Source organism: Chelmon rostratus, chromosome 15, assembly GCF_017976325.1.
Source record: "Chelmon rostratus isolate fCheRos1 chromosome 15, fCheRos1.pri, whole genome shotgun sequence".
NCBI lineage: Eukaryota > Metazoa > Chordata > Actinopteri > Chaetodontiformes > Chaetodontidae > Chelmon > Chelmon rostratus.
The window spans coordinates 3,371,315-3,395,626 of NC_055672.1; the positions used below are offsets into that span (position 1 = coordinate 3,371,315).

A 24,312-nucleotide genomic window follows, 5' to 3' on the forward strand; every position below is an offset into this window, starting at 1 on the left:
TCTGCAATAATTAGGTCTGAAAATGGACGTCGAAGGTTGTGCTACAGAGCAAAACATGAAACTGTCAAAAGAAAAGCACAGTTCGTAACATCTGAGGTGAAGAAATGGATGACAAAGACCCACAGAGAGAAGAGGAATATACCTGGAAGCACCGTCAGCCAGGCAGAGTGGTAAGCATAGCCGATAGAGTTCCCTGCCAGGCAAGTGTACTCGCCCGCATCCTCAAAAGACACATTGGTCAAGAAGAGAACCTCTAGCTCCTTATCTGTAGTGTTAATACCAGCCGTCTGTGGAGGATGAGAGGGGGAGAAGAAGATGGAGGAGGGAGGAAAGAGAGAGAGATATTGTGAGCCCAAAGCTTCTTAGAGGAAACACCGAATGCACCCTGAGGGAAAGGACAGGAGCGAGGATCTGAAGGAGTCAGCAGTGCTGCTTTCCCCTGCTGACGGCGCCGCCACCAAAACCTGAAAACACCCAAGCAGCAGTTTGCTGGTTCAATCTAAATCCACGACCCAGAGATGTTTCGCACTGCAAAAAATCTCCTCTTATCACGTAGTTTCACCTGTAGGTACGCCCTAAAAGGCTTATAACAAGTAAGGATATTTTAACCAGTTTCCGATCAAGTTTTCTGTTTCTTTCTCTCGTACGTCAATCTGCTTTATTGCCGTCTTTCCAGATACTGATGATAACGTGATCAACTCTGTGGAGCCGTATTAAAACCAGGCTGAAACGCTCTGACTGCCTTGTCAGATTTGACCAATAAATGACTTGATAAGAGTTTTTTGCAGTGCTGTTTTCTCTCAGTTGCAGCTACAACAGGAGTTTAAATCAAACCAGCAGAAAGTTCACCTGACGCCAAAGCAAAGCAGATCCCTCCACCGCAGGCGGCATCGACATCGATTGCGGACCGAAGACAAATTTTCTTTCTTTTCAGACGTCTTCGAACGTGCAGTTCAGCATGTTGTTGTGAAATGTTGATAGTTATTGTTGTTTTTTTTCCCTTCTAGGGGTGCCTCAGGGATGTATTCTGGGTCCCTCACTTCTTAAAAATAAATGCATGGTTTATGAAGATCTTTTATCTCTGACAGACTCCAAATGAAGATTCATGGTTACATATAAAAGTATAAACCTTGAAATTACTCAAAAAAGAATAATCACTGCAGTCGTGGCTTTCCCCCTTTGACTAATGGCTGGTGTGATGACCGGTGGGGGAGTCCGTCTCAAACCCACTGTCTGATGTGGCTTGGCAGCATGTGGGGTGGAGGACTCTGGTTCCCCAGGCCTCAATAATGAACAGTGACATCCAGACCCAGTCATGAATCAGAGTCCTGCTGCATGATTTCATATAAAAGCACATTAATACAGCTGGAGAATGCACTCAAGGGGAAATCAATACTGCTGCGTGTGTGTGTGTGTGTGTGTGTGTGTAAAGGTGGTTTGTGGGAGCGGGAGGGCAAGGCTTTTGAAGTTATTGCAGTAATTAAAGGTGTGATATTGTGTTTGTTATTGATCGGGAAGGAAGACAAAGTGGCACTGGCCGCTAAAATGGATGATAGCTACTAGCTAACAGAATGTGAGCATTTAAACTATGTGTGTGTGTGTGTGTGTGTGTGTGTGTGTGTGTCCTATTAGCGAGCCAGTGAGCCAATCAAACCCACAACCAAGAGGAGCCCCGCAGAGAGGAGGAGACGCAGCAGAGGATCAGATGTGGAGAAGGCGGCTGTTGCTCGGAGCTCAGGATTTACCTGCTTTGAGTACCTTAAGCCAGAAAGCGTTTTCCGACTTGCCAACAAAGTTTGAGGCGCGACACCAGTACTTCCCGGCGTCTTTCTCTGTCACGTTGGACAGTGTCAACTTACAGTGGGCCTCAGTTTGTTTACTGACAACACTCTGCAGAGGGAAAATTGAGAGGCACAGTGAGGCCTTTACAGCGAATTCCTGCAAGAACACACGGACAGAACACGCACACGCAAACACACTGCAAGCAGGCGACGTACTTTCCTACTTTCATGCTTTTATTCGACCTCTTTCCGAAAGGGAGATCATGTGTACAGCTAGTCAGCATTTAATGCATGTTGTTGCTGCAAATTTAGGTGAAAACATTTGAGAAATGTGCTTTCGTTTGCTTGAAATAAGCAAAAAAAATGTGATTTTCGCTTAATTTTTATTGGTCAAGGAGGTGGTGTAATACAAATGCTGAACTTTTTCTTGCAACTTACTTACATGTTAATTTACATGGAAGCCTTCACACACACACACACACACACACACACAAGCACAGTGAGGCTGTCTGTGAGATTAAAAGCATTACAGCGTCAAACCTGTAAGATCACACAAACACACACACACACACATCGTACAGTGCACAGTAACACAGGCTGTCTATTGGTAGATTAAAGGCATCACAGTGTGTCAATCTCCCCAAAGTGTGTGCGCATAAACACACACGTTCTCCGCTCTCCGGCAGAGAAACTGGCGATGAATAATTAAACGGGCAAAGCACATAAAGGAGAAAACATATCATGTTTTATGGCTGCTTAATGAACATCCAGGGCTCGGCTCCAGACGCCTCCCCCTCCCTCCCCACGCCGGGGCGAGTCGCTCATCGTTAACTCGTTTTCCAGCCATCAAAAGAGCGATTCAGGCATTTCTCAAAAAAAAAAAAAAGAAAATCCTGCGTGACCCCCTCCTCCCACCCACAGCTGTATTTAACTCCTACAGTATATGCCACACATGAGATGTCACAGAGAGTGTGAATGAACTGTGGTGGGGCCGGAGAGAGAAGCACACACACATCTCAGTAAATACTGTTTCAATTATGTGGTAGTCGAAAATAGAGCGTGGAGCCGCGGTCTGGGCTGACAGGCTCGCCCCCCCCTCTCTCTCTCTTTCTTTTGGCCTGTCTTCCTCCTCCTCCTCCTCCCTCCTTCATCTCCCCATCCTGCTCCTTCTTCTCTTACCGTGTCCCCACCTCCTCCTCCTCCTCTCTCTGCCTCTCCCTCCAGATCTCCTTTCAGATGCACACCTCCCCTCTTCAAGCTCACGTTTTGACTCGCTTGTCCGTAAAAAGTCGGATCTGGAGACATGTCTGAAGCGCTTCTTGAATCAAACGCTGCAGCGTTGACGCGAAGGTTAAACAAACAGAGAGATATTACATGCACATCTTGTTCTTGGAACACTAATAAATTTGTCATTTAATTATCACTTCTCGTGCACGAAGAAAATAAAGCTTAATGGCTGTTTCAGGCGGTTTAATAAATCATGAAATACTTCGAATGAGGCAATTTTAAACAGCTCGGAACAGTTCAGCATTTAATTAGCGAGCTTGAGAGGTGATGGAAGGTGTTTTATTACCATTAGGCCGAGCCAGGCTGGCTGTTCCCCCTGTTTCCAGCCTTTATGCTAAGCTAAGCTAACCAGCCTTAGCTTCATATTTACTGCGCAGACACTGGAGTCAGTAATCTCATCTAACTCTTGTCAAGAACGTGACTAAAAGAGATTCAAACTGTTCCTCAAGGCTGCGAAGTGTTCTTCTATCTATATTATTATTATATTATGTCCATATTTATGGGATTTTTCTTTGCTAAAGCAGAACAAATCCAAAAAAAACCACAACAATCATCAGCCCATTAGCTTCCCCTTAATTCTAACTTTCATGCCAACTGTTCACAGTCTAAATATTTTCTATTTCTGTTCTTCGACGGCGATGAGCGACCCTCGCGAAGGTCATTAATTAAGGCTTCAGCTGCAAAATAATCCATCACTGATGCAGCAGGTTGCAGCAGCAGGACCCTCGTCCACCTTGACGTTGTTATTTTTCAACTCACGGGTAAATAAAGTGCAGCGACGTTTCAGAGCTTCCTGTCAACTCAACCTCTCGTTCTTTTCTTTCTTCGCCCTCCTGCCTCTCTCACCCCTCCTCCAACTCATTCTCTCAGTCTCTCGCCCTCCATCTTTACCCTCCGCTCTGTCACACATTCTCTCTCTCTCTCTCTCTCTCTCCCTGCTGACTTTGCCCTTCCTCATGTTCCTCCACTCATTTTTTCCATGGCTTTTTTGGGTGCCTCTTCCCCTCTTTCCTCTCTCCTCCTCCTCCTCCTCAAACCACGCGACGCAGCACATCTGACGGCAGCGGCGGTTAACAGAGCCCGTCTCTCTCCCTGCGTTGCCGCCACCACGGCAGTTAACTTAGTCCAAACCAGATGTTTGTTTTATTCCCTCGCTCTCTCTAGAGGCAGAAAAAAGAAGAGGGAGAGGCCAGAGAAGAAAGCAAAAGGCCTTCTTGGTTTTTTCAATGGGAGTCTTCCTCTCTTCAGTCCAAATAAAAAAAAAACAGGCCTCATAGCGGGTTCAGGGTGTTGTCCTGTTCGGTGAGGAATGCTTTCTCCTCTATTCTTTAACACCAGCGCTGTCTGGGGAGGCGATGACACCTCCAGTGTTGCTCTTTAAGGAGTCCTACGACCATCTGACGCCTTCCCCGACCGCGTTTATTTAACCTTTATTTCAGCGGGGGAGTGCTTGCGATTGACAAAAGCTTTTTAAAGAGCTGTAAGATGTCTGAACCACACGGATGCTCTTCCAGGTACACAGACCGCCAATCAGCGACGAGATGCATCATTGATTTCACTATCAGTGTAGCAGCTGCAGCCTTAAAATATGACCTTTAAGGTGGATTCATGCTTTTGTCAGTGTGCTGCTGTCTCATATATTTCAGTTTTCCTTTCGTCCTCTGGTGTTTTCTTTCTTTTATCTGCCCTTTGTCTCATCGATGAGAGACACTCAAGATGTTTGTTGCCGACTATTGTTTGTTTGAAAATTCAATAAGCAAAGTTCAGGGGAAACTGTGCAGATCAGGGCGGCGCTGCGCCCTCAGATCAGCTGCTGTTTTCTCCTTCATGGGGGAGAAAACAGCTCAGCAATAACAGAGTTTATGATCCAGTAAGGAAAACGTCTGTCCCATAGTGAATCAAACGATATAAACATGATTACTTTGGCAATAATCTAATTTTTAATTGCTAAATAAATCTGTTTTTGCAACAAGGTAAAAATATGACCTACATTAAGGCAGATAATCAATAAATACTTTCCTGTACGTCAGTGCATGCACTTCTAAGATCTCCTGATTAGATACAGCCTGATCAGTTATCAGCTGTTTGATTGGCCACTCGAGCTTTTGGTTAAAGGTCATTGGTTGTTTGTAGCTATTATCAGTTTATAGACATTATAATAACAATACGAATCATTTTAGGCTGGCGAGAGATTCATAACCTCAATTATTATTATTACCTGTCTCATTATCAGTCAATAAATAAATACACGACTACTTCAGGTGTATATCATACATGCACGTGAATCTATTGCTGAGGTCGTGCTACGGCAATCAATGGGTAAAATCCTTAACATGAACTACGGTGGACGCTTAATTTATCCACCTTCCACCAGAATTAAGAGCAAACACGCCTCATCTCCTGAAGTCCAAACTGCAGCAGTGCAGGTGTCACACATGAGAGCAGAAACCCGAACTGTGATTCGCAGCGACATTGTTTGGTTACTGAGTGGCATTTCTATTCGCTGCAGCGTGTAGGAAAGTGCAGGTGAGGCTTTTCTTTAATGAAGCTGTAGCGCTGGAGGAACGGGCTCGTCAATTATACGCTGCAGCGAAAAGAGCCCGCGGGCGCTGCGGACCCACCTACTGTAAAAACTCATTAAACAAGACATTTAGGGGGGATTAATTATGAGTGAGATTGTCTCAGGCTGAAGTCTACCGCAGGTGAGGCTCATTAGAGCGGCGGGCTGCAGACCCACCTTCAGGATGTTGACGTAGGGAATGCCGTCGGGGCCGTAGCGGCTGCCGTTGACCTCGATGTGCTTCAGCCACTGAATGTGCGGCTGGGCGTCGCTGTAAACCTTACAGTGGAACTCCACGTCGCTGCCCACCACCACCGTCTGATTGGCTGGCAGGCCCGCCTGGAGGATGGGCCTGTGAGGGGAACGCTCTGCGGGAGAAAGCGTCGAGCCGTTAGCGCAAATCATGCACGGGAAAGATGAGCTGCAGGAAACGTGGATGCGAGGCGGTCTCCAAAAACTCGTGGGTTTTGTTAATGCGTTCGTTGTTTACACTGAAGCAGAAGTGAAAGTAAATGTTTACCGAGAACATCCAGCTGGTAGGTGTGGGTGATGGCGCCGTACTTGTTCTGCACCACGCAGGTGTAGTTCCCCCGGTCGGACGGCACGGCGCTCTCCATCACCAGGCTCCACTGCTGGTGTCTCAGCTGCAGGGAGGAAAGAGGCGGAGGAGGAGAGGACAGTCAGGGGGGAGTCTGGTGCCGTATTTTCACGCCTGACAGACGTCTTTACAGAATCAAGTCAAGTTTATGTTTGTTTCTCAGGACTTTATACGTCATCCTTTACAAGAAACAAACATTTTGAAAGATGCATGAACATTTGGAAACCAGGTGTGAAGATTCACGGATAAAAAACTGTCCAACAAATCAAAAACAAACTCCTCAATGGGCGCTCTGTCCGGAGAAAACCATCGTCTCCGGCGTCAGAACTCTTCCCTCACTCCCGCCTTCGAAACCTTCTGGGTTTAAACATCACAGGCTGGTAAACAGGAGCGTGCCGTGTGTTTACTGAGGAGCGAACCCCTCTGAACAAACATTCAAAATGCAGCTTTAACCTCCTTTCATTCATTGTATACTGGCTGAGACTGAGAACAGGATCTTTTGACGTGGTGGAGACGTCCTGATGGGGAGCAGGTCTGTGCGCCCACAGCCGCTCAGATCAGGTGTCTGCTGCAGCCTTCGGATCGTATTTTTACCCCGAACAAGATGACAAGAAGAAATGTGACGGGACAAACTTAATAATTCTCAAGATGATTGAGGATTGCTTAAGGAATTGCAAAACAATGATGGCAAGAGTATTAAAAAACAGAACGTTTGAGCAATCAGTGCAGCTAAGTGGAGTAATGATATACAGTACGGATTTGTTTTCATAAGACAGAGCTCAGTTATGTTTCTTAAAAGAATTTCTTCAGAAAACATATCTCTCTGTCTGCCTTCACTTCAGGCACTTCTTCTTTTTTTTTGCACCTCTGAAATTGGTTCCACTGTGCCAGTCAAGAGCAATCCATCCCATCGCAGTAATTCAAACCAGGTGTGGCCGGATGGCAGCAGCAGACAGATACTAACTTGACAGATTCAGAAGCCGCTCGGAGGCGGAGCGAGCAGCCCGGCGCGGCGAGGCGAGAACAGAGAGCCCCGCCACGCATCGCTAGGCAGAGTCTCCACGGGCCAAGAGGGACGACCTCCCCGGCTTAAGTGGAAACATGCGCCGCAGACGCCGCCGCTGAACACCTCCGAAAGAGGCCAGAATCCCGAAAGACGGGAGTGAGCGACGTCAACAAAGAGGCTTTTCAGGGTGGAGCGCTTCACGTCACCTGAGCAGGAAAATGTGCCGACCCAGAGAGCGAACGTTTGACCCCGCGCGTTCAGGTGAGCGGCCGGCCAATCACAGAACGTATACATTTGTAGATGCACACTCTCCTCGCCTGCCTCCCCCCCCCCCTCTGTCGTACGGTACGCACTCCTTCGCTCGCTCTCTCTTCTGGAGGCGCATGCGGAAAATAAAGTAAGAGTGTAAATATTATGCCTGTGTGTGCTCTGTGCAGTTGCGTGGTAACGTAGACCAGGCCGCCCGCTCGACGCTGGCAAATGGCTTTTGAGCGCAACCCGGCTCCACCCCGTCTACCCCCCCTCTCAGAGCCGAGGAGTCAAACTAAAGTCAATGGCTGCTCTCATGAGCGGATGAGTGACGCCTTCTGCTGCGGTTGCTGAGCCCGGAGAGGAGGGGAGGGAAAAACACAGCGGCGTACGAGGAGTGGGGGGGGTAAAAGGTGGTAAAATACGAGCTCAGAAGAGGCAAAGACCACCAACAGGAACAGAAAGAGACTGTGATCAGCGTTGTGGTCTTCATTTCTTAAGAGGTATTCATTTCAGTATAAGCGAGAGCCTTGAAGTACCTGCGAGGTGTCGGCGCTCTGGAGCACTTTCAGTTCAGATCAGACTCACTCGCCCCGTTATCTGACAGCTGTGGTCACCGTCCACATTCTACATTCAGCTGCAGACAATAATGGCTGCTGTCAGGGAAAAAACGGTGCCTGTTGCCTTATTTTCCTGCTCAGTAAAACACACATAATGTTTGACAGACTCTGCAGAGTGGCACCTAATCCTTCAACTTAATCTGACAGCATGAAAATCCCCAAAGTGGAGATTCATAACCCATTTTAAATCTATATGTTTTTTTTTTTTACTATTCTGTAGTTTTTAATGTAATAGAAGCTGGACGAGAACAAAACTTAAAAATACGCATTTTTCCAGCAACTTTGGGACGAAAACTGTTCTTATCTTTATCATTATTCTTATCTATTTTACTGTAAGACTACGTAACCTTCCAGTCACAAACGAAAAGCTGAATTCATGAGCAATAAAACATACTTTGACTCTAATTCTGCTCCTGTTACGACATGTTTGAACATTATCAATTAAAATCTGGACTTGCCACCACGACCACAGCTTCTTACAGTGTGCATAACTATTAAAGAAAGGCAATTTCCAAGTGCTCAACACGCTCTCAAATTGAATGGCTCAAAGTTAATAACTTGTGGTAATTATTAACTTTGAGTGACATTTCTCCTTTAATTCCCCTCTGTCTTTCCCTTGGCACATTTCATTATTTTCTCCGTACATGCCACTTGCTTTTATTACCATGTTACACTGGCTAACCCCTGTTGAACCTGCAGCATTAGTCCCCAAACGTGATAATCCCATCCATTCCAATCACGCCAGATTCCAAACAGAATTAAATTATTAAGGAGCTTACGTTAGAGTCATACGAGGCTTTAAAGGTTTTAGGGCTTTGGCTGTGGACCTACAGAAGGGCACAAGCCATGGGAATGGACAGGGAGTTTTTACACTGCAAAAAGTGACACATTAAAACAACACATAGAGGAGAAAAAAAAGAGGAGTGGGCGAGGATTTATATTGAATTGCATGAAATATCTTAAAACAAATAAAGTTATCTGCCTTATTGTAAGATATTTCTGCCTGCTCTGCAGAGCCTGCCATGGAAATCAGTGAAGTTACCCTACCGGCAGACTCCTTCACTCATTTCAGTCAAAACAAGAATTCACAACTCGACCGCCAGCTTAAACAGCTCATAAAGATAGACATTTTTTGCAGCGTAGCAGTTGTCTGAGAAAACTCAGGAAGCCCTGCTCCCTTTATAGTCCAAACCCTCTGTCTTCACCTCACATAATGGCCCTGTCAGAACCAGCGGGGCCAGTTACCAGAATTTATGACTGTGTCAGAGCGGACCAGTGGCCCGGATCTGCGCTACCGTCTAATTTGACCCACAGAGAAAGCGGAAACAGATAGAAGCAGTCCTGAGGGCTCGCTATTAAAGCTGGCAACGTTTGCGGGTCTGTTGCCTGAGTTTGGCTCGACACGCCGTTGCATCAACATAGAGAGGGAAACTGTAAAATTGGAAGTGCGAGAGTTCAAAGGAGAAAAAAAAAATGGGTAAGAACCATAAATAAATAGGATAATCTGTCTTGCGATGTCCGTGGTGTGTTCGGGGAGAAACGTGAACGACCGTGGCGGGTCTAAAATTAAAAAGAGCCTAAAAATAATCTTGCAAAGTGTGGACATTCCTGCGCGGCCTACAGAGACTCACAATCCAGGCTGTGTTCAAATCTGGATTGGAAAAACAAGGATTTAAAGCGCTTAAAGTCTTAAAAAGTAACAGTGGAGCCAGTTTAAGAGCGACGCCTTGGAAACCTGTCAAAACAGGGATTGAAAAATCAGTTTAGCGCCGAGCGACCTGGACAGAGTGAAACACAATAATTACATTGTCAGCTTTTGTCTCGCTTGTGCCGCCGCGGTTTAGCATGAACACAATCAAATCCCTTCCACCGTATGTGGCGGCATACAACAGCGTTGGCTCTGGCTGTCCAAGACTCAGGCCGGCTCAATAGGCTGGCGACACGCCCATCTCTCCCCGCCTCCATCTGATGGCTCAATAGAGAGGCGACCTTCGACCTCTGTGCCCTGCCCCTGCAGAACGGAGGGGGCTCCCAGCGCCGCAGTTGTCTGGGAAGGCGCACAGAGCTCCGGCGCGTCGCCCTGCTGGAATTTTATTTTCCATTTTACAAATGAGCCACACATCCTATTTACCGTTTCATTTAGCTTCAACAAACGTAGCGTTTCGCTCTCCGTGCTGCATTTCAATGGACTCACAAAGCGCCCGGAAGATAGAGGCGAACGTCAAAGAACCGCCAGCGTGCTCACGGGACACAATGTACTGAGAAGACGTTCGTGTACGGCTAAACAGGCCTGCAGGACGGGATAATCACAGGATTTGTCTGAGTAATTACACCACCAGTATTAACATCTTCCTACTGAAGTGGCTGATAGATGATTTATTTTGCAGATACCCTAATGTACAGCAGAGTAAAGTGCCTCTCTGACATTAAACTGAAAACCAGACTGATAATATTCTTCTCAGCAGCTCTTAAAAGCAGTGCGATCAACAGTTTCAAGGAGACATCACTGCTTAAAATGTTAATGATAGAAAATATCTTCTATCTTGAGTCTATTCCTTCATTTCTTTCCGTCTGTTCTGCCCTGAAGTATCCCCTTGAACCTCTTCACCACAAAAAACACTCCCCCGACCTTATAAAAAAGCACATTTATCCTTGATTATCGTGTCAGTTCAGGACACTGAAGTAACTTGAGACACTCGCAGGATAAATAACTCATAACACTGCAAGAAGTCCATCTCATCCAGCGTCGTTTCATCTCATATTTGCTTACTTTGCTCGTCAGCTTAAAGAATCCAGACACTCCACAGATACATGCTGGAAGCAGGAGACTTGATGTGCCTCGAAGCTTTGTCACATTTCTAGTAAACTCTGAGACATGTGTGTCTTCATATTTTGCAAAAATTGATGTAATTTCAGGCCTGTGTAGAAGATGAAACGCCTGTTAAAACGATGCCTTTAAGGAACAAAGGAGAATCCGGTGCTGTCTCAGAAAGGCCACTTTCAGCCACTCCAGTGTGCAGACAGGGGGTATTTTTGTAGGCGGGTAATGGACCCTAATGGTCCCCTCAGCCAGTAACTTTCTCTCACACGAGTGCAGATCTGAAGACGCTCAGAGTAAATCATAAACTTGCTGGTCGGCAGTGCCGAGTGGAGAGGAGCGCATTGTGCTGATCAACACGGATCAGTTAGCGGCCACGTCGGCTACAGCCGCAGGCTCGCTGTCGGGAGGCGTGCGACAAATTCATCCCATCGCCCGTCAAAACCCTAAAAATCAGACACGGGCGCGATTCATTCAGCTGAAATTAACCACGGCTGTCAAATCAAAAGTGATGGTGTCATTTCAATGCGGCTGCGAGAGGAAGACAGCTTCACCTTGAGGACCCTGTTGGAGGAATAGAGTCTTTGGAAGGCCATTGTCGGGCTGTCAGGACTCGGGGTGCCCGCCCAACACCCGTCTGCCCCTCACCCTGCAAGATGACCTCATCACAGGCAGATGTGAGGTGAGGTGATGAAGGCTGTGACACGGTGATACTGAATACACTGCAAAAAATGTCAGTCCTGACAACATATACACGTCTCTCCACTTAATGACGAGTCAATCCCTGTAGGACTGAATACAGATTGTTCTTTAGGTTCTTGTCTTATATGTTTTAGAAATATTTGCTTATTAATAGTGAATTTAACCTTTTTTAGGATGTTACTGACAAATGAGTTGAGTTTTCTGCAGTTTCCACAGCGTGATGACTTTCATCATGAAGGGCAAAAGAATCCTTGGAAACTTTTAAGGAATAAAGAATAAAGACACCAGAGGGCTTCTGATGGTGTCTGACTGACAGGTGATCTCTGGGAAAAGCAAACAACAAACGACCGTATGGCAGGAGAAGAATAACCATGTTAAAAATTAGGCGGCGGTGTAATGGCATTAGGCACATCGCTCAACTGAATTGCAGATAATGCGACTTGATCTTCGGCGCAGATGTCTTTCAGAGCAAAACAAGCCATTGTGGGCAGTTTTGAGTGACTTTTTGCAGTGTGCAGGGTGGTGCTGGAGGGGTTAGCGGAGGTTTTGACTTCAGGATGGGATGAAGCTGTTACCCCTGACCCCTCTGGTGCTGGGCCGTGTCACTGGCTTGTCCGTCACCCGGCAGCCTGATTCTATAGAGCATGACCTCTGTGTTCACCTCCCTCAAGGCCAACAGTGGCCACATGGTGATCGGCTAACTGGATTTTAAAGCAGCTCCTGCACACGTCTCAATAACTGCCACCTTGAACATTACATCTCTATCAGACTAAAATTACTCATAAATGAGCTTAAAGACACAGAAATTGTATCAAATGGCGCATTTCCAACAGAATTTTCAACCATTTCTCTTCTGTATGATGATTCCTTGTGCAGTGGTCAGTATGATCAAGGAATTTAAAGTAGCTGCAGAGCTGCACTTGTTCCAGGTAAGAGACACCATCAGTTAAATTATGTACTGAATCATGATAAGGACAGAGATTATACACAATTTGGCTGATGGGGATCCACAGAGCCTGGAGGGATGGAGGGTGAGCCACGTGGTTCGAGAAACAAGAGAAATGTCTTAATAAGGCCTCTTAAGAGCTCCATCAGAACCAGAGTGAGCTTGATCACAGAGAAATCAGCTTTTGCCTACGTAAAGTCTGCGAGTTGTATAAAGCCGAGTTAACTGAGAGCGAACAGGATAAGGTAAGTGCTACAGGAAGACTGCAACTCTAACGGTTGGAGCATTTTATCCCATATACTTCAACAGCGCCACCTCCACATGTGTGGTCATATTGGGAACTACATCCGCAGCCATGGTTGGTGCTGGGCTCAGCTGCACAGAGTGGAGAATGGACAGGAATTTGTCTTGGTGGCTTGTTGAAAACTTAAAGTGCGACGGCTCACACTGACACAAAACAGCACAAGGCCTCACATACGCTGCAAAGGCCAGCTATACATACTGTATCGCCCCCTAATTACACATTTAACATCCCATAGGAGCGTGTGTTAAACCAGGGGAGTGCAAAGCATGGCTGCTGCTGCACAGGGACAAAAACTAAGTGGTAAGCACTGCACAGGTCAGGCATTACACTGATTAGGCAGACATTAACATCTTAATACAGCTTCAAACACCATAAAAAACCTCTCTGTTGTGCCGCTGGTGAGCGGTTTTCTACAGAAGGAGGACACTCTGGGATTTGGAGGAGAAGTCAGAGGTTTGGCGAACAGATGGAGCAAATATCAAAGCGCTCTGACCGCTCCAGCGTGGGATTAGCTCGCTGCTAAAAAAACGCAAACTTCGCTATCAGCAAATCTTCAGTCGTGCTAAACACGCTAAAAGTTGCTGTCGGGGAGCCACTCCAGTGTCCTGAGGGCTGGTGACAGGTGTGTGTGAATCTGTGTGAGTGTGTGTGTGAGAGAGTGGGGACAGAGGGAGGGAGACAACTGCTGTTGGTCTGCTGGGAGCAGATGTTGGAGATCTTTGTAAACTGTTAATAGCTGCAGGATCTCATTACATTTAACTCTTTAAATGCCAAACCTCCACCGGGGAGGAGGCGTCTCTCATTGCTTCAGCACCAGCCTGACACATGTTTACTCTGCTCAGCCTAAAACATGCAATTTCTGCGCCACTGGAAACTATTTAAAAGGCCATTTTGCCTCCTTTATGCTTATTGTCTTTGTCACAGATGCTGAAGTTTCTGCTATATTTAACATGGCATTTGATTAAAGTGAGATCATGTGACTTCAGGAAGAAGACAGAGCCCGTTCTACTCAGGACAGCTAACATAACCCTGCTCTGTGACCCCCTGTAAAATCCAGCTAACAGGCCTGTATTCACTGTATTCACAGTTCAAGTCTTCCTCGTCATGCTCTGTCAGTTTCTGTCTTGTTGCCTTGATTAATAAATAAATGAGTAAATAAAATAGCCCGTTCTTCCTCATGCAAACATAATTTAATCCATTCAGTTTAATGCATGAGCACTCAATAACAGCTGTGCTTCTGGTACGACCAGTAGCTTATGTTGGCTAATGTTAGCGGACTTCTTGTGCTCTATAACGGACATTTATGAGTCAGTGCTGACTTCATGACTCTTCTTCTCTTCTTGTGCTACTGTAACACTTAGCTTAAGCATTTAGCACTATGCTGTAATTACCAGTTTAAGTAGCAGTGGCTGCTGTTTAGCAAAAGTTGCACAGGCTCCCTTTGAAGTGAGCACTGCAATAATAAACCGTCCTCTCTGTTAGCCTGTATTGTGCTTGCTGTAAACCTGGATTTATTGCTTAATATTACAATTTGTTCTTATTTTTGGGTAAAGAGTTGCTCTAAATTGAAAATAACATTTTGAAAATGTGAATGGGGCCGATGTTTTGCACTAGAATGAAACTTTAATAAGGCAGCGTGAGGGCTGAGAGGGAAGGAGAAGACACGACAGAACGATCCGGGAAGAATTCACATCTCTGGGCAATATTTGAGAATTCGTACGTCATTAAGTCGAGTTTATTTTGAACCAAAACACACTGTTTTCACTGTTTGAATTCCGATGTTCTTACCACACCGAGTTTGTCTTTTAATCCTACAGCTCAGGGCCATTAAAGGCACACAAAAGTAAACCAAGCCCTGTTACTTTAAGCAGTGCCATTCCACATGAGAGCTCAGTGTTTAGAGTGAATCCGATGACAAAACTGAGCACAACAGCTGTTTGCTGCACTGCATTACTGTCAACGCAGAGCTATCACGCGAGCACGCATGTATCTGTGCGCCACTCTGCTTTCAGCACTGCGGCTCGACCCCCCTGAATTTATTTCGGTCGGCTTAGAGTCGTGCCGGGGTCGTCCGGCCCTGCGGCGAGTTTCCTGACCTTTATTTACCGTGAGAAAGATTCACCAAGCATGGGCGCTCTTTCAACACGTTTCTTCACACTCTCCCAGTTATAGACATTCACACCAGGGAGCATCGCAACGGACCTACTGATGGACACACAGCAGCTCCACCGGACTAGCGGGGGATTAAGATGCCTTGCTAAAAGGCACTTTGATGGGAGCTCAAGGAGGGCAGAGCATCACCTCCTCCAGGCAGATTTTTTTTGGAGCTGGTGTGAGGATTTGTGTCTTTAAATCACCGCCCTTCTCCCGTAACCTTTAGGTGTTAACGACTTGAAAGCTCTCTCACCTTGATGCCTCCCATCCTCTGTTCTCCCTTGAACTCTTTGCCGTTCTTCAGCCAGTGGATGGTTGGAGTTGGGTTTCCGGCTGCGGCACAGCGGAACTTGACAGTGTTGGCGGCTGGAACAGCCAAGAGCTTCTTGTCCATCCGGTCGGGCCTCGTCCAGTATGGAGCTTCTGTTGGTGGAACACAACACAGGATGTTCTGTCAGTCATGGAAAACTGCTTCTCCGAAACAAAACATACGCTCTGTTAGGACAGGTTAGAACATTTAGTGGGTAGTTCTACACAGTGCGGAAGGCTCTCAAGTCTCAAGTCATTTGAGTCAAATGTCAAGTCCTGAGTACCGAGTCATCTTAGATGAGTCTAAATCGAGTCTCAAGTCAACTGTCATAACTCAAACATTGAGTCATTTGAGGCGTCAAAGTCAAATGTCAAGTCCTGAGTACCGAGTCATCTGAGATGAGTCTAAATCGAGTCTCAAGTCAACTGACATAACTCAAACATTGAGTTCTGAGGCTTCAAAGTCAAATGTCAAGTCCTGAGTACCGAGTCATCTGAGATGAGTCTAAATCGAGTCTCAAGTCAACTGACACAACTCAAACATTGAGTTCTGAGGGGTCAAAGTCAAATGTCAAGTCCTGAGTACCGAGTCATCTTGGATGAGTCTAAATCGAGTCTCAAGTCAACTGACATAACTCAAACATTGAGTCATTTGAGGCATCAAAGTCAAATGTCAAGTCCTGAGTACCGAGTCATCTGAGATGAGTCTAAATCGAGTCTCAAGTCATTTGAAATAACTCTGAGTCGTTCAAGATGTCCAAGTCACCTCTTAAACAAGTCCAGAAGAAGTCTCAAGTGATTTGAGATTATCCACATCGAGTCTCAAGCCATTTTGCCAAGTCCAACTCAAGTCGCAAAAAATCTGAGAAAAGTACAGGTTTGAAGTCTGTTGAACAAGTCAGCATACGTCTTATGTCAAGACTCCATTCCAAGTCCAAGAGAAGTCCAAGTCAAGCATCAAGTCAATTTAGACAAGTCAGTGTCAAGTCCTAAATCAGAGGCGACAAACCAAAGTCTCAAATCATCTGAAACAAGTCTCAAGTCTTTATAAGCAAACTGCAACTTGAGCTCCCAACCAAGTAATTAGAATAACTAGAAAGCTGTGCTAACATGTAGATTCGACCAAGTCTTTAGGCTCTGCGAAATACAAGTGCTCATTTTTGTAACCTGAATCTGACTCTGCACTCAGAGACACTCAGACACTCGGTCGGTGTCCATTTCTGGTGTATTCTTGGATCATAGAAATTTTGGGAAAGACCCTCCAGAAAGTCATTGTTACATGTTTTTGTAATTGTTAAAAGATGGGAAAACTTGCTCTCCTGCCCTGTCTTCAAATTGGTCCATCTTGCATGAGTTATGTACTTTGCCAGAGCAGATGTGAGGTTGTTGTTTCACCGGAGGTCTTCCCTCACACAGCACCTGCACCCACATCTCGCCAACGTCAGGACCCGAGAGACGCAGCTAAGTTCAAGACGCTTCGACGGTGTAAAACAGTTTGACGGACGCTGAAAGGACACAAAACGGGTGCGTGAAGCGTCACGAGGACCAGACAATGCTCATCATCTCCCCCCCTCGGCAACAAAGCCAGAGTTCATTTGAATCGTCCGAACCCGGGAGTTTGGAAAGCTGTCAGGGCGATTTATTGAGTTGTATTGAGAAGACGGTGGACAAAGGGTGTAGCGAGTCAGAGAGGCCTATTGTCCCTGCTGTGTGTGTGTGTGTGTGTGTGTGTGTGTGTGTGTGTGTGTGTGTTTCCCAGGACAAAAGCTGGGGAGGTGGCTGACCGGTCATCAGATGTCTCTTTTACTTTCTAAATGCAGGAGGAGCGGGAGGAGCTAATTACCATCTCAATGTCTGCGCTTGTGTGTGCGTATGTGTGTGTGTGTGTGTGTGAGTGCCAGCAGACCTGGGTCTCACCCTCCAGCACCACACAGGCGGGTTTTTATCTCATCAGGACGACCCAGGTGAGACGTCAATCAGAGAGGTGTCGTCGCTAAGTCACCACATGTTTGCGTTTGTGTGTGCGTGCGCGCGTCTGTTTATCATCATGTCTTCTGATATACTTCTGACACACATCTCTCTGGCTCCCGCCATCGAACTTTGGCTTCGGCTTCACAGAGTAATTACAAGCAGGCGCAGGGAGAGACGGCGATGAAAGAGACAGACGTATCTTCTTAGAAAGCAAACAAACAGAACGTTCCTTCACCCTGTTGAGCCGAGCGTAAACTCCGCGTTTGTGTTTGCAAACTGTAATGGAGCATCTGAGCGCTGCTCCCCGCTCGAGTTAGAGACTCCCCAGCTCGCTGGGACAAACGCTCGCCACGTGCAACCACACACAAACCGCCTCCACCTTAAAAGGGAAATATCTGTTGGATTTCATGACTTCTCTCGCTGTGTGTCTCGTCTGTCTCGGCGTATTTGGAGCGACACTTGGCGAAACCCTCCAAGGAGTCTGAGCACATTGTTTTCTTGGCGTCGTAATCAGCCACACACACACACACACACAGACTCGGTGAAAAAGAAACACACACTGAGTTTTTAAACAGTCTCTTTCCCGATGTGTGGTCCTCCTCCTCCTCCTCCTCCTCCTCCTCCTCCTGCTGCTGCTGCTGCTCCTGAACTCATGTGGGCCTGAAAACACCTTCCTGCAGCTGACGATCCTGCAGCCACAATGACGTTTTTAACCCAATATAGACGCCTGCGTGGACTCAGCACGGGCCGGCGTGCTCGTCTCATCGCCATGGCTCTGTCCCAAAAACACACTGAGATCGGTTTATTCGCGGGCCTTTAGCGGCTAAGCGCTAACTGCTGCGTTTCTGCACGAGATCACCCGTCAATCAAACTGAGTGGGCGGTGCTGTGACGTCTTCTTGGTCAGATTTTCTGGTCAAGATGTTTCTGTAGGTGTTTTTTTTCTACTCAGAGATGTTGAACTCATGAGAATACAGCTAAAGCTGATCAAAATAGCACAAAATACTGCTGTTTTTTTTAAAGAAGCTGAGCAGGTTTGAACTGCTTTTCATCTTTAGCACTTCGCTTCAGGTGATCAAAGGTGAAGAGCAAAATGGGCTAAAAACGCAGAGGCAGAAAACCAGAATCAAAACTAAAAGAAATTCTGAAAACAAGAAACTGTTTAAGCGGCAAACGGTATTAATATATTAAACTGTTCACGTCTATTTCCTTTGTTTTTTGGGAATATACAGTATTATTATTCAAATGTGCTGTGTTGGCTCTGGATTCCCAGCAGCTGATGTCGGGGAGCTCACGCAGACACTTTGCACCGTCAGAAAAGGTAAAAATCGAAGCCTTTTCCAATTCTGATATTTGGATTTCAGCTTGCTTTGATTTACTGTGCAGCTCTGCTCGGCGTGCTCAGCAACACACAGGAATCCCATCCCGTGTCTAATTGGCTGGATGGTATTTCCTCAGCAGAGGGGAGTGGGATTTTCTAGTAAAGAGGCAGGGGGGGCAGAGCAGATACCCCTCGAACCCCGCAGGGACGGGGTCTGGAGATAACCCCGGCCTGCGTGGATGAGCTATCAGCCGAGTGGAAACTGGTTTACCGTAACGTCTTCTCTCAGCTCAGCGGTATCATGTCCACCTGTCAGCTGCAGAGGTTAACTGAGGAGGGGGCTCACTCCGGGAGCCTAAAAATACAAGACTGTTGTGCTGTTTGTTTGCTTTACATTCGATGACAGACCCCATGACAGAAAACGCTAAACAGCGGCAGGGAGGGGTCACTCACACGTTAGCTGGGTATGTTCGCCAGGGAAAGCTTCTCTATTATATCTATCCAGCTGTTATCCAAACTCAAAAGATCTGACGGCCAATAGAGAATCCAGGAGGTTCTGCACACTTTACATCACCTGCTGACACTTAAAGAGCTGCTAGATTTTCCTTCTTTCCATTCAAAGCTGACCGAGATAGAGGAGAGGTAGAGGAGGTGATATTTTCAGTCGCTTTGGTTGTGAGTTGTTTTAAAATTGTCACAAATTTCAATGAGGTTTGGTGGGAAGTTGGGCCGTGGGCCAAGAAAAGAAATGATTACTTTTTAGTGTTTTTCTAATGATTTATTTTCTTGCTTTTTAAAAAATATGTTCTCATGAACTACTGCACTCACTCAAAGAACGGGAGATTTGGCATGATTGTCTGCCACTGTGTGTATTTTGACGCAGATCCAGACTCAGATTAAAATTGTATGAATACTTTGTGTTTTAAAAATAACAGGTTTGAAGGACCGTGCAGGGGTTGGCAGGGGTGCACGCTGTCTGGGCTCTGAGCGTGATTGCATTTTCTTTGTATTTAAACTCAGCATTGCCGTCGCAAGTGCTCCACACACATGGAAACACACCCACACGCCTCCCCTGCAGCTCACTTTTCCTCTGACTCCCGGCTCTGCGTTGCGGGTCGGAGGAGCGTGACTGCGGCTCTGTATCGGGCCGACCCCGGTGCAACAATTAGCAGGAGCAGGACGCAGCGCGGAGCCGATCGCCGCGGCACAAGGCCCTTCAGCGCTCAGACACCGATCTGGGGGAAAGTAGGAAGAGGGGGTCTAATTGTGTAATTGTATAATTTGCCCTCGCTGACGCCTGCAAGCACACAGGCAGATTTCATTACAGATTACACTGGGGCTCTTTGAAGGCACGCTGCCCCGGAGGGCCTGCGGGGACTCAAGGCAAACAGAGTCGGAGGAATGGCGGCCGCGGAGCAGTGTAGCGTGGCCCGGCGTCCGGCTCTCTGCTCTCCTGCCAGGGTAAACAAGGAGGCTGCATAGCTCAGGAGCACAGCACAGCACAGATTAGGCTCTGTTAACATTCCTCCCCCCGACACACACGCACACACGCACACACACTGATGTTTCACTTCACACAGGCCTGAGTGTGTACACTGCTTTCCACACTGCAAAAAATACCCACTTTAATAACTTTAATCATCGTGTGAGGGCGGGGGATGGTACTATCTGACCTTTTTATTTGCTCTTCTGTCAGGTCACATGATCCTGAAACTTTTTACACCTTACGAGTTGGATTTTCAAACATATTCTGAGAAGTCGCAAGGAGGAACTATTCGACAATTCCAGGTCAAAACGGGTGAAATCATCTCTCATGAGGGATGATACTGCCTTTTGCATTCACTCTTAATATCTTACCGCGCTTCTCAAAGCAAAAGTCCATTCACAGAATTCACGTTTTTCACTGCAGATTCATTCCATTTAGTTATTTTCTCAAGACGAATATTTCAGTTTACAGTTAATTTGCATTGGAAAGATGATTTTTTCACCTTTCTTTGGACAATAAAAGCCAACAATTAATAACTATAAAAGACAATTAATGTTTGTTGCCTGAATGGAGCCGCTTGCAGGATATATTTCACCATTTTACACTTTATTTAAAAAATTTTGATGTGTTTTCTGGTTTTTGGCCCATTTTCACTTGATTAGAAGTTAAACTGGCTTGAGCTGACCCATGTGCTGCCTCTCAGAGTGGAAGTGTCAGCCTCTCAGTTTGCTCAGTGTGTGTGTGAAGGCCTGCCGAACCTTCGCCCGCTCACTCGGAGATGTGAAGCGTAAACTGGAAAGAGGCGACGTAAGTGGCTGCCGTCATTCTCTTCGCAAACAAAACTGAACAAATCTGGTGTCAGTCCTACAAATTGTTGGATAATGTCATTTGTGCGCGGCGTGGCTGCTGGGAGGGCATCTATCCTCCCTGCCTTTTCCCAGAAGGCCTTGGGAGACAGCTGAGCGAGTTCTGGAGGCTGGTGGAGAATGAGATCATGGCTGCGGCAGCTCGTCCGTCTGTCTGACTGTCCGTCTTTCTGCGTGTTTGTCCCTCCTCTGAGAACAGTCAGCTGTGGCCAGCAGCATCATTTCAGCTGGCAGCCACGGCGACGGCTCAGAGTGACTCAACTCCTCAAATCTCCTCTTTTTCGTGCCATCGTTTCCTCTTCTCTCGCTTCCCTGCCCCGCTGTCAATCAGCGAATGTTTTCCAGCCCCTCTCCCTCATTAACGGCCTGCCTCTTTCACCATCTCCACGTCTCTATTACCGTCCTCTCTGCGTGTGGACGTGGACGCTCTTCCGCTGGCCGACGGGGGACTCTCCGTCTGGCTGCGTAGCTCGTCACATGGCTCCTTCCTGCCACAGCCGGCTAATTAGCGGTGGCTTAGCGGACATTAAGCAGCGATAGGGGTTTAACGTTTCTGGGCTAATCCCTCTCCTTTTGGCCAGGAAATCGGAGCCTCGTATGTCATGAGGTAGACTTACATCCAGAGATTAAGTCTGGCGGTCTGAGGCTATTTACCGGCATTCAGGATGTCTGCAGTAAGCTGCTGCCGCTGCTGCCACTTCGGCCCGTTTAGAAAACACTCCAGGCTTTCAGCACCAAGTGAAGCCGCGCATTCAAACGCGTTCAGGTTTTACATCGCAGGTGTTAAGATTATCCACGGCGACTTTCGGCACAAAGACGGCAACAGGAAGCTCATTCTGCTGCTTTCTTCTGTAATCTCTCTGGATAAGAGCATCAGCTAAAGCAATACTGTATGAATATGAAGCTAGATTACATTTTTAATCCTCCGCTATCCAAAGTGAGCAGAATGCAGGGATTAAATGTTGAAAGTGATAGCATCAGAACAAAGAATATTAACAGACGCTCCTGTGTTCATTGAGTGATTGAGGGCTTGAGTGGTACAATGAGAACAAAAGCAGCTCTTATGTAAGAATTAGGATAAATTAGGTGCTGATTATTGATCTATAACTGGGCCTTTGCTCTTGTTTTTCCGAGCAGAGGCTTTACCAACACTTGTCACTTATTTTTGACGGTTTGTACGCCTCAAAACTCCTTTTGCGTGCTGTCATCAGCAACAACTGCCTCATCAAAACGCAGATTTCTCGCCTGTCTCCCAACAGCGAGGAAATACTTTAAACATTAAAAGGGGAAAAGCAGCAGCAGAACCACAATTCCCAATTTCAACATCAACACCTCAACAACTAAAATGGAAATTTCCTTTTTGTTGTTTTGACATGACGTCTCTACCAAAAGACTTTTTTTTTTTAATGTGTTTGCTTTATTTTGACAGGAGAAAAAGGTGACACGAAAAGAGGGGGGAGAGATCGGGGTGACAACAAAAGGTCCTCGAACAGGAGACGCGCTCCTTCATGAAGGCTGGAATCAGCGTTTGTTGAGGCGTTCAACTGTAGAATTATTCTGGAGATGTAATTTGTGGTGCTAATGAGCCGTGCTGCTTTATGTACACTGACAGGTGTTGCTATTATTTAGTCCCCTTTTATATGAATTAGAATAGGCGAAGTAACAGAAAGACTTTGTCTGTATATTAAAATACATACCGACAGCACCAAACTACATTCTCCAAACGACCATATTTAAATTGTGTTCTTGTTTCGTCCTCTTGTCAGCTAACCTGGAAGAAGTCACACGTCTGTGTCAGCGTGTAACGATTGTAGCTGGATTTCAACAGATTTGGTGAAACATTACGGGCGAACACGCAGAGTTTGGGCTGCTCCAGCAGCCGCCGTCTGAGCCACAGTTTCTGGATTTTACTTCGAGTTGCGTGTGACGACGCTGGATTTGGTCGGAGCTTTGAACGCGACGTTTACAAAGGGGCTTTGATTTCAGGTGGGAGTCCGCCTCTCGCTCCGGCATCCAAACAGTTCCACATTCAGCTTCTGGCACCAATTTTGCCGAGCAGCTAAGGTGGACTGGGATCCAGTTCAAGACATGATGGACTGTTTGACACTGTTGGCAAGTTCTTCAGTTTTTACGGCTGCGGTCCAGTGTCAAGATGTATGCTCGTCTAATCGAATCCTTCTTCTTTGAACTATTGCGAGCATGCAAACGGTGGAATTTAAGCATGTGCACTGCCTCTTTCTGCAGGTTTCTGAGTCAGGCTCTCTGTTGTCTTCACTTCTCTCCCGTCGCCTCTTCCTCTCTCACCATATTTCCATCGTTTCAATGTTTTTTTCGTCCGTCTCCGTCTGTTTGCGCTGTCTCCCTCCGCGCGGCACAACAAAGGCGGCACAGCGTGGCGTCTGGCTGGTCGAGAGCCTGCAGAGGGGCGGAGACGCTTTCCGTCTCTCTGGAGTCATGCTAGCTGACAGAGCAGAGCGTGTAACGCACACGCAGCCGGCAGAAGCCGTCCCTCGTCGCTCTTTGTTCACCTGCACCTGAACTCCGCACGCCTCCGAATGCCACAGCCGCTCACATCACAAGAGAGCGCTGAAAGGGGTGTTACCCACCGGAGCACCGCCGGCTTTTGATCTGTGCCACAGTGGCATTTAGTTTAGCGCTCTGGGGGGAGGCTTTAATGTGAGCACAGCAAGACGGCGAGCACTTATAAGAGCCATATAATTCCAATTACAGATGTAAAACTCTAATCAGTTGCATAAATCCAATGAGAGCCGTGTAATTGCCAATAAAAGCTACTTTCCAAGCAACTCTTGTGGCTCCTGCAGACCAAATCTTTTATCACAGTGACAGGTGAAATGAGTCCAAATGCTAAAACACCGATTAGCTGTTGACATAACTAATCTGAACAGACCATCTCCGCTGCACTAAACGAGTACAGGAAACACTGCTCACACTTTCCACCTGTTCATCATGTTGTAAGGTTCGCTAATAATTCAGGATTAGCGGCACCAGAGTCGCTAAAGTAACTGCAGGATACAGACACTTGACTGAGAATCAGAGGGTTTATAAGCTTCGGAGGGAGCGTCTGGGGGGAAACATCATGTTTGCCATCATACGAGTTCAACTATGTTATTTTTCAAATTAAATTACAGTCAGGTAAACGGAAAAAGGTACATGTGAATTAGGCTCCTTGTTGAGGAATGTTTCACCTTCATTTAGCTGTAATCATGGTCTCTAATAAAGGCTCATAAAAGTCATACTGTGGTTTCTTTTATCCATTTGCAGCTTTTCTTACCCATAAAATCAATCTTTTTTACCGCCTTAGTCTAAAATCTACC

At 46.5% G+C, this 24,312-nt stretch overlaps 1 protein-coding gene across 7 annotated transcripts in view; it reads right to left on the reverse strand.

Moving 5' to 3' along the window:
* The window catches only part of fgfr3 (fibroblast growth factor receptor 3), a 71,923-nt gene that overhangs the window by 15,740 nt on the left and 31,871 nt on the right, over positions 1–24,312 (reverse strand). For 5 of the 7 annotated variants that reach the window (XM_041954326.1, XM_041954324.1, XM_041954323.1 and 2 more), the window contains exons 5-8: positions 15,279–15,448; positions 6,149–6,272; positions 5,806–5,996; positions 143–287 (exon numbers count right to left, since the gene is read on the reverse strand). In XM_041954326.1, coding sequence (XP_041810260.1) covers positions 143–287; positions 5,806–5,996; positions 6,149–6,272; positions 15,279–15,448 — 630 coding nt within the window. Of the gene's footprint in view, positions 1–142; positions 288–1,745; positions 1,891–5,805; positions 5,997–6,148; positions 6,273–15,278; positions 15,449–24,312 lie in introns of all 7 variants that reach the window. The other 2 variants (XM_041954325.1, XM_041954321.1) reach the window with 1 other exon arrangement.